The sequence below is a fragment of the Protopterus annectens genome, chromosome 5.part0 (assembly GCF_019279795.1).
Source record: "Protopterus annectens isolate FY-2018-M chromosome 5.part0, PAN1.0, whole genome shotgun sequence".
NCBI classification, from domain to species: domain Eukaryota; kingdom Metazoa; phylum Chordata; order Ceratodontiformes; family Protopteridae; genus Protopterus; species Protopterus annectens.
In genome coordinates this window covers 1036023405-1036037334 of record NC_056735.1, presented here as the reverse complement: position 1 = coordinate 1036037334, position 13930 = coordinate 1036023405, and the positions used below count along the sequence as shown (strand labels likewise).

Genomic DNA, 13930 nt, shown 5'->3' with positions numbered 1-13930 from the left:
GCATCATCATGGACCTAATAAACAAGGATATAGGGAATCTCCAAACTCTGGATCCCACACAGTTTGGTTTTGTGATGGGTAGGTCATGCATGCTCAACTTGGTCAACTTCTTTGAGTCACCAGAGCTGTGGATGAAGGCAACGTGATTCATACAGCCTGCCTTGATCTGGCAAAAGCCTTTGATACCATTCCCCACCCAATTTTCATAGAAAAGCTCACTAAGCTAGACATCAACCCCTATATCACTAGGTGGGTTGCAAACTGGCTTACAGGTAGAACACACAGTGTGAAAGTAGCTGACTCCAACTCAGACTGCCGACCAGTCACAAGTGGAGTCCCACAGAGTTCAGTCCTGGGTCCTCTCCTGTTTGGTATCTACTTTTCTGAAATCCAGGCCAACACGAAGGGACTCTGGCTGACAAACTTCACAGACAATTGCAAGTTGGGAGCTATTATTAACTCCCTGAGTGATGTTGACATCCTACAGAAAGGCCTCACTGAGACCGACTGGTGTGAGAACCATGGCCTTAAGCTCAATGCCAAAAAAAAGTATCGTCATCTCCTTTGGGAAAAACCCACTTCCCATGAATTGCCACATCAATGGTAGTCCACTGAACACAGAAGGCATTATAAGAGATCTGGGAACACAGGTTGACAGCAACCTCTCTCTTGACCACCATATTGCCACTGTGGTCAGAAAGTCCTTCTGTGTGGCACATATCTTTACTACAGGTTCTGCATCCAGGAAGAAAGAGGTCATTGTCTCCCTCTACTGTTCCCTCATTAGGCCAATCGGTGAGTACAATGCCCCATTTGGCATGTACCTCACTAAACACCTGCAACAACTAGAGAGGCCGAAAAAGTACCTCACAAAGAGGATCCTAGGCCTTAAACATTTTTCTTGTATGGACAGACTAAAAAAATGCCAGCCATTCTGTCTCATATCACCTACTTAGAGGAGATCTCTGCTTGACTTACAAAGCCATGTTTGACCCAGTTCTGTTAGAAATGCTACATCTAAAGAAATCCCAATCCCTCTGCACCACACGCTCCAGAGACCTCAGTCTCATTACCACAATCAACAGAACATGCTGGAGGGACAGGTTCATAACCCAGAGACTGCCCTTGCTATGGAATAGACTTCCCATACATGTCAAGCAGAGCACTTCACTGTCCCTCTTCAAGAGAAATTGTGGTCTGGATTCAAAATAGAAAATTCACCCCAGGGATCACTCCAGTGGCTTTACTCGACAGAGGCACTGGGAACTAAGGTCGGGTGGCACGATTCCAGGGTAATCCTATGGGCTAAGCTTGTAAGGGCTCCAGGGCCATTAGCCTAGTACACACCTATGAACCTATGAATTGTGGGAAATATTGCCATTTTTTGGTGTTCTGTCAGTAGACCATGCTTTCCGAGCTTTATCTCTGTTTAGCATGAGTTGCCTGGTTTCTCTTGTGAGGTGTGGGGGAGGGTTGGATGCTACTCATTTTGATCTGATGGTAGCTAGTTCATTTAGTATGTTAAGGAATGTGTTAAACTGAGTTACAGCATAATTTAGGGTTAAGTATTTTAGAATATTCCAGATGTATTTGTTGAGGTAGCTAATTATTGAAGGAGAATGAACACATATTATATATTATGTTTATGTGCATGATTAGATTGTCTCATAGCAAAGGTCAGTAGAGGGTCACTGATGGTGTCGGGCAGACAGCCAGCAGTGTTAATTTTGTTACAGATGGTGGGTGAAGATCCCATGTAATGTAGACTCCCTATTACTGCATTTGCATACTCGAGTAGCAAAAGTAAAAACTAAAGAAATTGACAGAAAGTGAGGGAGAGTCTGAGCTAGTAAGTAGGTAGTCTTTCAACTTCACCTATGACGATGGTTTCCTTGTTGAGATTATGGGAGATCCAATACAGGATTTCTTCTAGTAAAGTGATGATAGAAATTCTAGGAGGGATATAGATGACAGTGATGCATATTCTCTTGTGTTTGCTGATTTGCAGGACAGAGATCATTATTTCAACATTGAGAAAGTTGTGGTGGGGAGGGGGTGGGAAGTGATTTCAAGGGGGGTTGTATATTGTAGCCACTTCACCTGCTTTCTTCTACTGTCTGACATTTCTAATAGTGATATTATTCCCTGTGGGATAACTTCCTGATCTTTAGTACTTGATTTAGTCAGGTTTCTGTGGCTATTAGTATGTCAGGGGTGTATGAGGCTATATAGACATATAGCTGTGGTAGTTTATTGTAGATGCTCCTAAGAAAAGTTCATCAGATGTAGAATATTACCTTGGTTTAGTGGAAGAGGAGTACAAGGGGTAGCTGAGGTGGTACAGCTGCAGGTATGCAGAGAGGAGCCAGGATTAGGATGTTTATCACAATCAAGAGCAAGCTTAGATGAGAGGTGTGTATAGTGAAATATTTTTTTTTATAATTAGTTTTCACCTTTAAATTATTTGTGTGTAATGTGGGTTTATGCTTTGCTGTGATTTTAAATAAAGAAAGTGTAGAATGTGATAGAGTTATGGCGTAGTGTTTTGCAGGTGACCATGATGATGATGAAAAACAATGGAATGTGATAAGACGTGTCATGGGCAAAAATAATAGAAGAAGCAGAAATAGTAACACCAAGTAAAAAGACAAATCTGTAAGTTTTTGCAGGACTGCATGCTGCATTTACTGTGCTGCAGTCTTTTTTTTTTTGGGGGGGTGCAGTCCACAACTGTCTGGAATGTAACAAAATGCTATGGTTAACTTTTGAAAAAAGATGATGATCTCTTCCTGACGTGACATTTGCTAGTCTTCTTTATGCAGCTCACTCATTATTTCCATGTCTCTCCTTTGTCATTCCTGACAAATGTATGCCCATGCACATCCATGTTGCATTGCTGACCCATATTTCTGTAGTAGCAACAATATCCATCATACCCTCCTGTATAATTACCTGCAGGTTTCCTACCTGCCTGTGTTTGTAGGTGAGACAGTGAGATGATGGCTGAGAGAAGAGAGGAGGAACAGACTTTATACTTCACCAAATCGCTTATAAAAATGATAAGGAAAGTGATGTTTCGGAACATTCTTATCTTTGAACAATCCATTTCTGAAAATGGTGACCCCCAAAACTTGGAATATATTTTCACGGGAAAATGAATTAGATTATCCATGGTGAAAGAGTTGGACAGTTCTTGCAGTGCTAGTTTACTGTCAGGTGCAGGTGCGTCTATTGTTTCTGTTCCCTTGTCTTATATGTTGAGATGGGAACACGGGTTTGACTGATCAGTAGGTAAGTCATTTTCTGGAGAAGGGTGGGAGAAAAAAACAGCTAGTGTAAATAAAGCTGCTACAAGCTGTATATTGTTAGAAAGTTCTTAAGAGGACCAGTAGACAAAATGCCAGATTGACTATCTTTGAAAAGGTGTCTTTTAAGGTAGAGTTTGATCTGATGCTTGAAGATATGCATGCTGTCCTGCATGTAGTGGGAGGAGATTATATACCTGATATGTTCAGGTTAAGGCCGCTTTGCAGTCTCTCTCATTATAATTCCCATGTGTTTTTTTTTTGGGGGGGGTGGGGGTTGTTAATTTTGAAGTTCACTTCTCGTATTATAGTTCAAAAAGCTGTTATATACCATATTCAATATCTGTGTGATTCGCTGATATGCATTTTTTCTTGCATTCTTTACATGATGTTCTGTGAGATCTTAAGCCTATTTTTGATACTGAAGGGTTTCAGGTGAATGGAAAGGGAAGTGTAAGTGTAGTGATGGTATGGTCAAGCATTTACGCAACTGTTTTGTTTCCATTCTGACAACGTAGTTCTTTCTTGTACTAATCATCCAAGCTCTTAGTTTCATTGTGGAAAGCAGGGAGGAGTTAAAAATGACTGTGCAGTGTTTTAGTATGTACAGTGGGGATTAGGTGATAATTATAGGGACCATCATAGAAAGATATTGTCTAGTTTATGCAGAATGGAAGAACATGATCTCAAGTAATGCATAAACGCTGATCAACAAAAACATAATGAAGAAATTATTCTTGGAGAATAAGCAAGAGGATATTATACAGAAACACAAGAGGACAAAAATATGGTTTTCGCAGAATAAAGGCAAGTGAATGCTCAGGTTGTTTTCAGGTCACTGGATGGTTTAGAGTTAGACTGTATACTATAGATTACACACAGGGGTACTGAACATTTTGGAAACAAGCTGCAGAAGTAAATAAAGGTCAATCCAGGATTCCTGCTTGAAGTAAACTAAACTTTTTGCAAGCAACTCTTGAATGTGTTGCAAATGCAAGTCAGAGGAAGACACTGAGTGAAAAGAAGCATGCGTCCCCAAAAGTGGAGAGAAAAAAAGAAGAAAATGAAAACTCGTCATTAAATATTTGTAGTTTAAACTTGTTAGATCAAGGTAGGATTGCTTAGGATTATTGCTCATGCTAAATCATTTATTTTTCTTTTGGTATACCATCATTAAGCTTATTAGAAGTACATAAATTAGGAAAAAGTTTGGGGACTGTAAAGTTGGAATAGTAGCAGTATTTGAGGATATGTTTTCTGGGAAATTGATAGGTCTGAAGGGCTAGACATGGGAAATGTGAAGAATTGTTGATTATGTGAGGAGAGAACATAACTGTTTTTTATTATGAAAATATTTCTCAGTGAGACTGATTTGTTCACATGGCTTTTGTGTTACAATATTGTTTATGATAATTAAAACTATTGAACCTTTTTTTGCTTGTTAGGAAACGTATTTTCTAGGGTAGGGATACACACTGTTCCACACAATTGAAAATGCCAAAGCATTTAGCTGGTGTGAAGCATGTAGCAAATCAGCAGGCATATTACTTTAAAATTTATAATTGGTCCTAAAGATATAACAATTTTCATGGGATAATCTGGAAGATGTATACAGCTTCATTGATCAATATATTGTACAGGATTTACTGATCTAAAAACAATATATTGTGATGTGGTAGTTTAAGAAGTTACAGTGGAGAAAAGGAATACAGAAACTGTTTCCATTCTATATTATTGTTTTCTTACAGACTGGATGCATTTGTTCCTGAAAGGAAAACTGTCTGAGAATTTAATAACTTCAAGTAAAACTGCAGGTGGGGTTTTGAGAAAGATTTTGGAGTCCTCTTGTAGAGCATGGGCAGGTAGATGAAGAAAACCAAATATGAGTTTGTTATAAAAAAGATGCTGCAGCAATGGTGTGAGAGAAACTTAACTGGGAAATTAAGTTGGACATTTTTTTGTTGCAACTTGTATGTCTTATTCCTGAGTTGGGTTGGTGGGTTAAATCTGATTAATTTCCTTTGATCTATTCTTCCCAAGTCCACCACATATTGGGGTAAGCTCTGAGTACCCTGTCACCAGAGACAGGAGCAGAAGTACAGGGCTGTCAGTCTGTTGAGCTGCAGAGGTTTCCATAACCATGACATATAGGGTTCTATGTAGTTATATACACGGCATGCACTGGGGAAATGTGTGAGGAGTGCTCCTCGTCTATGGTGAGGCAAAGCCCTTAAAGCCCCCACCTGCGTGCTTCTGGCTGTCACTGCTCACTCTGTTTCACAATCTCCACTGACGAACAGGAAATTGGACATGCCCTTCTTCACCTCTCTCACAAGAGGATTTTATCTCATTATTCATTCATCCAGCATTAACTCCTTTAATATGTGGCTCATTCACAAAAATAAGTTGTCTCTGTCATGGTCAGGACACCATTTCTCTATACCCCAGAGAGCAACATAAGGAAATTACGTCAGAGTTGGCTAAAATATGGCTTAGCAGGCCATCAAATAGGGAAGAATGAATCGAGCTTATAAGGTTAAAACCTGTGTTTTCTATTTTTATGTGGCAGGGGTTCTTTTAAGTGCAACACATTTGGAAGTCTGGTTATTGAAGACTTTTATATAACTTTACAGAATTTGAAGTCAAAACCATTAAAGAAGTTACTCAATGAGAGTATGGTAAAGCCAATGTTTTATTCTCTATTTTTCTTAATTATTCCTTTAGTAAGTTGGTAGTACTGCAAAGTGTTGCTGAGATACAACATGAGTGGAAGATTGTGAAGTTTATAAGACAAATGTGTTTGGCGGAAGTGACTTGTAGAAGAGAATTTGGGTGAACATTAAAAACATAGTACATGATAGCATGAGAGAGTACGGTAGGAAAAGGCTTTATAAAGGAATGACGGAGTTTCTGCTTTGGTTCCATGTTTTGAGAAATCTGGGGATGTAAGAATTTGTATGAAATGAATGATAAATGAGGTGTTGTAATATCTTCGATTTTATATCTCGGATACAGATTGCATGTTTGTTTATAAAATCATTCCAGTAAAGGTTATTGTCAAATACTGACAGTGAAATGAACGTATTGTAATATGCATGAGTGTTTATGACAAGAAGAAAGTATTGCTTTAAAAGTATAAAAAAGTATAATAAAAGAAAAGAACAAAGTATTGCTAATCTGATTTTTTTGGTGGTACATTCATTAAAATGTTTTGACCTTTGCTGTGGATTATGGAAAATGAGCAGATTAAAATGTTTTATATGGGAATGTGGTATGTGACGTGGAATATAAACAGCAACAATTTTATTTTATTATTATTTCTATTTTGTTTACCAGAGTAGATCAAATTTCACCAGTGGCAGGCTTAGCCAAAGTTACTGACACAGTAGTAAGAACAAAACACAAATGTGTACAGTAAACATACCGTAAGTAGTACTTGTACCTGAGGGTAGTGTTCAGGATTTTTGATGGCATATAATAGACATCTTTTTAATTTTCAAAGCATTTTTTCTACTTGCAACATGTTTTTTAAAGTTTTTTGATGCAACCCAATCAATAAGAGGTTTTGGAATTAGACAAAAATGTACCCCATACTGTAAAATCACTATGTGGGATAGCAGTATTTCTTGTATTAATTTAGGATTGAGTTTGGGTGTGGTTTTTTTTTGCTCTCTTTTTTTTTTTGCTTAGTGGTTCTTGCCCAGTAGCTCCCTTCCATTTTCTTGATCAGTCTGGTTTACTCCTGCCTTGAGGTCAAGAACTGGCACCCTCCACCCAGGGCAAAAGCCCTCTGGCTTACTCTTTCCCCTACCTGGATGTGAGAGCTGAGCGGTAGGGGTTGGGACAACCTGCCATATCCCTCCCCTGGGTCTCCTGAACTCCTCAGTAGTTCAATAGAGTGCTCAACTAGTGCTACCAGCTCTGAGGGGCATGCATGCTTCTCCCCCAAAATGCAGTCGGGTCCATGTACAAGCTCGGCTTTTTCAGGCTCAAACTCTGCAGATGCTCCACATAGCACACCCACAAGGAACCAGAGCTACCTCCACCACCCCAGGATGGGTGACCCAACTGCGGCTGATCGCTGCATTCCCCCCAGCACACATGCTGTTAATCAAACAGCGTTCTTCAGGGTCGGAGTCAAGGCTTCGTCTCTCTGCACCATTTTTGCTCTTTAACTGAGCTGCATTTTTTATTTATTTATTTTTTTAATTCTTTGTTTATGCTTGATTTTATGTTGACGGTGAATTTTGTTTTTTTAATATTTCTTCCTGTTTTTAATATCCAGACATCTTGCATCACATAAGAAGCCATTCTGCAAGTCACTCTTGTTTGTTCCTTTGCTATGTTGCTGGATGACTGTGAAAAGTCATCTGTTTTTCATTAACTGTCCTAACCACCATTTTAATGGCCAAACTAACCTTCAGATGTTTAATTTACATCAGTTCCCTTCTTTAGCACACGTGCTGAACATTTCCACACCCTGCTAGTCTGAGAGGTTGCTATGAGAAATTACTAAAATTAAAAAAAGACCTGCTCTGACTTTGTAATCTGTGAATGAGAATTTAACAAAATCTCCACAGCCACTTGGAATCACATTTCACAGGAAATACAGTATGTGAGAGAGTTTCAGCAAGATATTTCTGATAAGATGCAACATGTAGCAGAGGGACTGCTTGGCAGATCCTTAAAATAAATAAAAAATCAGTAACTTTATGGCCTTCCTGACTTAAGTTATAATGTTATGGATGGTCAGTGCTAATTTGGCAGAATCTGATAAGCCAACAACCTTGATTGTGCTTGAAGCCTTTAAATAAGGAAGCAAAGATGGATATTTTAGATGCTGTTTTAGAAGGTCTGTGCTGTTTGGTCCTAAAACTGATGATTATTTGTAAAGTATGAAGGAGAATGTGCAGACCCTTTCCTCTGCATGGATACAGTTCCACCGTCCTTACAATTTTTTTTCATCGAACGCAGAGCTGCATGCATCATCCTTGGTTCTGGCTCACTCCACAAACTGAGAAGTATGAAGCAGCAGGCCACAGGCAGTTTTCCCCAGTGATGGCCCAAGGGCAGTGTAATAATTACAGTAATCATGGTCTTTTCAAAGTAAGACCTACCTAATGTTATCTTATCAGATAATGTTCTGCAGTTCAGTAGTATGACATTCAATTGATTTTAATATGAGTGAAAATTTATGCATAGAACAAGTTCAGGATATACAAAGTCAAATTGGACGGGGGATGAGAGCTATCCAAACACTGAAGAACCTGATGAAAAGAGCTCTGGTAATTATTAGTAGCTGTGGGGATATTCTGGAATATAGAAATGCTCCACTACTGAATCTCACCAACACCGTCAGTAATTGTAAAGGGCCAAAGAGCAAATTACTGATTTATGCTGCCTGTCAGTGAGTGAGAATCAAAGAAAAGCAAAACAGGTTCAGAAAAAATAGTCTGGATATACTGGTGTGGTAAACTGTGAGAACAGCAGAGATGGTCAGTGAGACTTTGATAAGATCACTGTAGTCTGAAATTGCAGCTGTTAGTCAAGCAACTAAACTGAAATCCTATGCAACTCGAGGAGAAGGCAGTCAGTTATACAGAAGTCAGACCTCTCTTTAAAACAAGAATGCAGAGTCCAGAGACTCCAGTGCAAGTTGAGATGTACAGAGATACAAAGGAGATGCAGAGCTGTCTGAAAAGGGAACCCTGTTGGAAGTTTGAAACTTGACAGTATGAGAAACTACTAAAAACTAATTCACAATAAATAACAACAAACTGTTACACATTAAAGGTGTTTTTGCAGGCTGGGGGGTATATCCTCTCCTTGCAGTCCCCAGTGTGTGGGACTGCACCCCCACACCTATGATATTTATTTATACTTACTCTGAGATCATACTTTGAAAAAATAGAATTCAATTTTACAGTTTTATACTTGGTAAATAAATATTTTCTCCTGATTTCACTTCATTTTCTACAGTTCCAAAGATCATACTTGCCACCCTAAAAGTTGTAGAAGCACTCTGCGAAGCTAGTCTTGTATGATGAAAATACTTCTATTGATGTGTCTTTAGCACCAACAACCCCCTGCTACTTAACTATCCCAACTCGAAGACTGCACAATACAGGAGAAGGGGCATATTCCCCAACCCTGTACAGTAGTCTTGCACAACTGTTAATCAATTATAAAGTCAATAAACTTGTGCCAACTAAATTGCCATTCAACCTATTTGATGCCTACTATATATATATATATATATATATATATATATATATATATATATATATGTAATTAAATCAAAAGTTGCTTCAACAAAGTACTAGTTTAAGGCTGTGCGCACTTATGCAACCAGCATATGTATATGTATATATATATATATATATATATATATATATATGTGTGTGTGTGTGTGTGTGTGTGTGTGTGTGTATATAGATATATATAATATATATATATATATATGTGTGTGTGTATATATATATATATATATATATATATATATATGTGTGTGTGTGTATATATATATATATATATATATATATATATATATATATATATATGTAGACACACACACACACACACACACAGTGGATATAAAAAGTTTACACACCCTTGTTAAAATGCCAGGTTTTTAATATATAAAAAAATCATTGCAAAACTTTTCCCACTTTTAATGTGACCTGTAACCTGTACAGTTCAATTGAAAAACAAACAAATCTGTTGGGGGAAAAATATAAAAAATAAAAAACGTACAATACGCTGGTTGCATAAGTGCGCACAGCCTTAAACTAGTACTTTGTTGAAGCAACTTTTGATTTAATTACAACATTCAGTCTTCTTGGGTAGGAGTCTACCAGCATGGCACATCCTGACTTGGCAATATTTGCCCACTCTTCCTTGCAAAGGAGCTCCAAATCTGTCAGATTGTGAGGACATCTCTTGTGCACAGCCCTCTTCAGGTCACCCCACAGATTTTCTATTGGATTTAGGTCTGGGCCATTCCAAAACTTTAATTTTCTTCTGGTGAAGCCATTCTTTTGTTGTTTTGAATGTATGCTTGGGGTCACTGTCATGTTGAAAGGTGAAATTCCTCTTCATCTTCAGCTTTCTAGCAGCTGCCTGAAGGTTTTGGGCCAAAAGTGACTGGTATTTGGAACTGTTCATAATTCCCTCCAGCTTGACTAAAGCCCCAGTTCCTGCTGAGGAAAAGCAACCCCAAAGGATGATACTGCCCACCACCATGCTTCACCACGGGGATAGTGTTCTTATGGTGATTCAAAGTGTTGTTTTTGTGCCAAACGTACCTTTTGGAATTGTGGCCTAAAAGTTCAGCCTTGGTCTCATCAGACTATAGCACATTTTTCCACATGCTTTTGGGAGACGTGATTTATTGTTTTGCAAATTTTAGCCAGGCCTAGATGTTTTTCTGTGTAAGAAAAGGCTTCAGTCTCGCACCCCTACCCCATAGTCCAGACATATAGAGAATACGGGAGATTGTTGTCACATGTAGTACACAACCAATATATGCCAGAAATTCCTGCAGCTCCTTCAGTGTTGTTGTAGGTCTCTTGGCATCCTCTGTGACCAGTTTTCATCTTGTCTTTTCATTAATTTTGGAGGGACGTCCAGTTCTTTGGAACATCACTGTTGTCCCATATTTTCTCCACTTTTTGATGATTGACTTCACTGTGGTTCATGATATATCCGTTGCTGTGGAAATTTTTTTGTACCTTTCTCCTGACTGATACCATTCAACAATAAGATCCCGTTGATGCTTTGTAAGCTTTCTACGAACCATGGCTTTTGCTGTAACTGGCAACTGAGTAAATATCAGGAAAATCTTACTAGGACAGCTGAACTTTATTTGGGGTTAATCAGAGTCTCTTTAATTGATGGCAGGTGTGTACCCAAGAAGACTGAATGCTATAATTAAATCAAAAGGTGCTTCAACAAAGTATTAGTTTAAGGGTGTGCACACACAGCAAAGTATTAGTTTAAGGGTGTGCACACTTATGCAACCAGTTATTTTTTATATTTTTCCCTAACAGATTTGTTTTTTCAATTGAATTGTACAGGTTATAGGTCACATTAAAGGTGTGAAAAGTTTGGAAATTATTTATTGTGATCTCATTTTTTTTAAATCACAAAAACCTGGCATTTTAGTTGTACTGTTGTTAGCAGACTGAACAAATTATCTGGTACCATCCTACAGTATTCCCTCTAGCTAAATGTGAATGTGTCACTTGCCTGTCTGACTTTATTAATGGTATAAATGTATTGTACCGCCTTAACTCTTGGTGCAAAATGCTCCGTGCTGTTACTTTAGATTGAAGAATTGTTGAATTCTCTTTTAATGTTGAAATAGAAGCTAAGTAATGAATGTGACGTCAGATGAGTTGCATAATAAGCAAATGAAATACCAGTTTATGAAAACTGTGTAGGTCCTTGTATTCTCTTTTCCCCATTTCCTGATTCATCGGCACTTGCTTGCTCACAAGTAGCGTGCTTCTTTGCATCTGAAGTCAGAGATTTTAATGATTTAACTGTAACTGTGTAGTTAGCTTAAATTAAGGAAAACACTGAAGGCAGTTAACCCCTGTTTGGGCTTCCGATGTTTGTAAACCATTTCCCCAAAAGTTACTACTGCAGAATAAGTTCACAAGTTACATTTTTATGATCGTTGTGACTGTGCTCCTCAGATAATCCTTATTTATGTAAACCAAATGTAACTTTGTAACATAATATTCAGAAAATTACCCAATTTGTGACGTATGTTATCCTGGATATTGTTTCTGCTGACCGATACAGTATAAATTCCATGTATTATTGATTACAAAATAGTTGTCTGAACCTTTTTCAGCTTTTGAAAATATGTTAAAATTCTCTTTTTATTTTAGATTGTTGCAAATCCGAATCACAACTTTATCAACAATGTTCTGTACAAAGATGTAGTATTGGTAGCATGGGATCCTCCCCCTTATTCTGCAAATCTTGACAAGGTAAGGCATTAGGACCAGTGTACTGGCGTCTATTCTATCAACTGTAAACTATTGAAGACAGAATTTAATGTGTCTTAGGAAATGATTTTGTCATAGAGAATGTTATGTGATACCACCATTGCTGAAAGAAAACTGAATGGCTGAATTTTAATATTTAAATTTAGGTGTCTTTTGTTTTTTTCTTAAAGCCCTGTAAGCTGATATACTACAGACTTTCCAGCAACAGGGGGGTTAAGGGGGGGGGCTTGACCTCTGTAAAATAAAAAAAAAATAATTATTTTGGTGGTGTTTAGCATATCAGATCACTGGTTTTAATATTCATATTTAGGAAGCCAGCGATTCACTCGCAGTTAGTTAATCATTTTCCAGCATACTGTCAGAAAACAAGATCATTCATTTGAATATGAATTAGAGTGCTTTCTTTTGATCATGAGCTTATTTCTTGCTGAAACTAAGTTATATCTGTGCTTCTCTTTGTGTTTAGAGTATTGCTGTATGTCACTATTATCTAACTAGAAATGCATCCCAAATTAGCATGGAATGCAGAAGGTCCTGGACAGGTCCCATAGATTAACTTTCTCATTCAGTTTCTGTCATGACTTGGGGGGGGGGATAAAACTCTAGTCCCAGTATTTCAAACTTCTGACTGTCCAACCAGCATGATACTGGGTGAGGGAGAGCAGCAGTGATTATGATTTTGTTTTGGGCATTGTGCCACCCCCCCAGTTGTATGCAGCTCCTATGGTCATCCTATTTATGATACCTATGTGAGTGTATGTGCATTGTGAAAGTTGTGTGGCTGCATGTTGCAGAGGGATGGAGCCCTAGCTGTCAGCAGACCGTGATTCATGAAGCTGCAGTTCAATTAGTGAGCCCTGACATTGAAGAGATGATAGAGAGGATAGGGTGTAGTAGCATTTTCATAAACTCTGTTATTCTGGGGGAAGGGCTGCTAGCCAATGGGCTAGCAGTTCTATGTTGAGACCAAGAAATCTAGGCCAGAGGTATATGTCTACATATTGGGTTATCGGTGGGTTATTAGGTAGGAAATATAAAGAATCCCTTCACAGATACCAGAATTGTGACTTACCAGGGTGATTTGATGTTGTTCTACATTCATTTTTCACAATTTCTAGCACCAAGGTTTCCTCCACTTGTTTTGCTTTATGAGGGATAACTCAAGACAGAAGGCAGAGAAAGTTGGAGCAGGATGTCAGAGTCTGGGGCACATCTGTAGACTTTAATAAATTATATTGCAAAATCTACCTCGCTAAGTCATTTATTTTGCTTCTAAAAAGAGGGAACTGTAATATACAAGGTATCTTTCTTTAAGCTGATGCCATCAGAGATTAGTGATGTAGCCTGATTTCCTGTGTAGAGAATAGGTTTGTAATCATTTGTAATGGAAAGAGATTTATAAAATAATGTGAAGTGGTAAATCAACCCTGTAAATAGGAATGTACATCCAGAACAGGCACCTTAATTAGGAAAGTTGTGTGACGTGATAAGTCAAAAATGAAATGCGGACATACCACCAAAATAGGTAGAGCTGTGAAGGCCTTTGACTTTATCTCACTGCTATCTGAGACAGGAGGCTGATGGAACAACTAAGGCTGAAGCTATGTA

The 13930-nt window shown here is 38.2% G+C and overlaps 1 protein-coding gene across 1 annotated transcript in view; it reads left to right on the top strand.

The window, feature by feature from the left end:
- LOC122802314 (beta-galactoside alpha-2,6-sialyltransferase 2-like) overlaps positions 1-13930 on the top strand; it is a 355917-nt gene that overhangs the window by 101707 nt on the left and 240280 nt on the right. The window contains exon 2 of the mRNA XM_044071957.1: positions 12203-12304. Within this exon, the coding sequence (XP_043927892.1) occupies positions 12203-12304 (102 nt within the window). The remainder of the gene's footprint in view (positions 1-12202; positions 12305-13930) is intronic.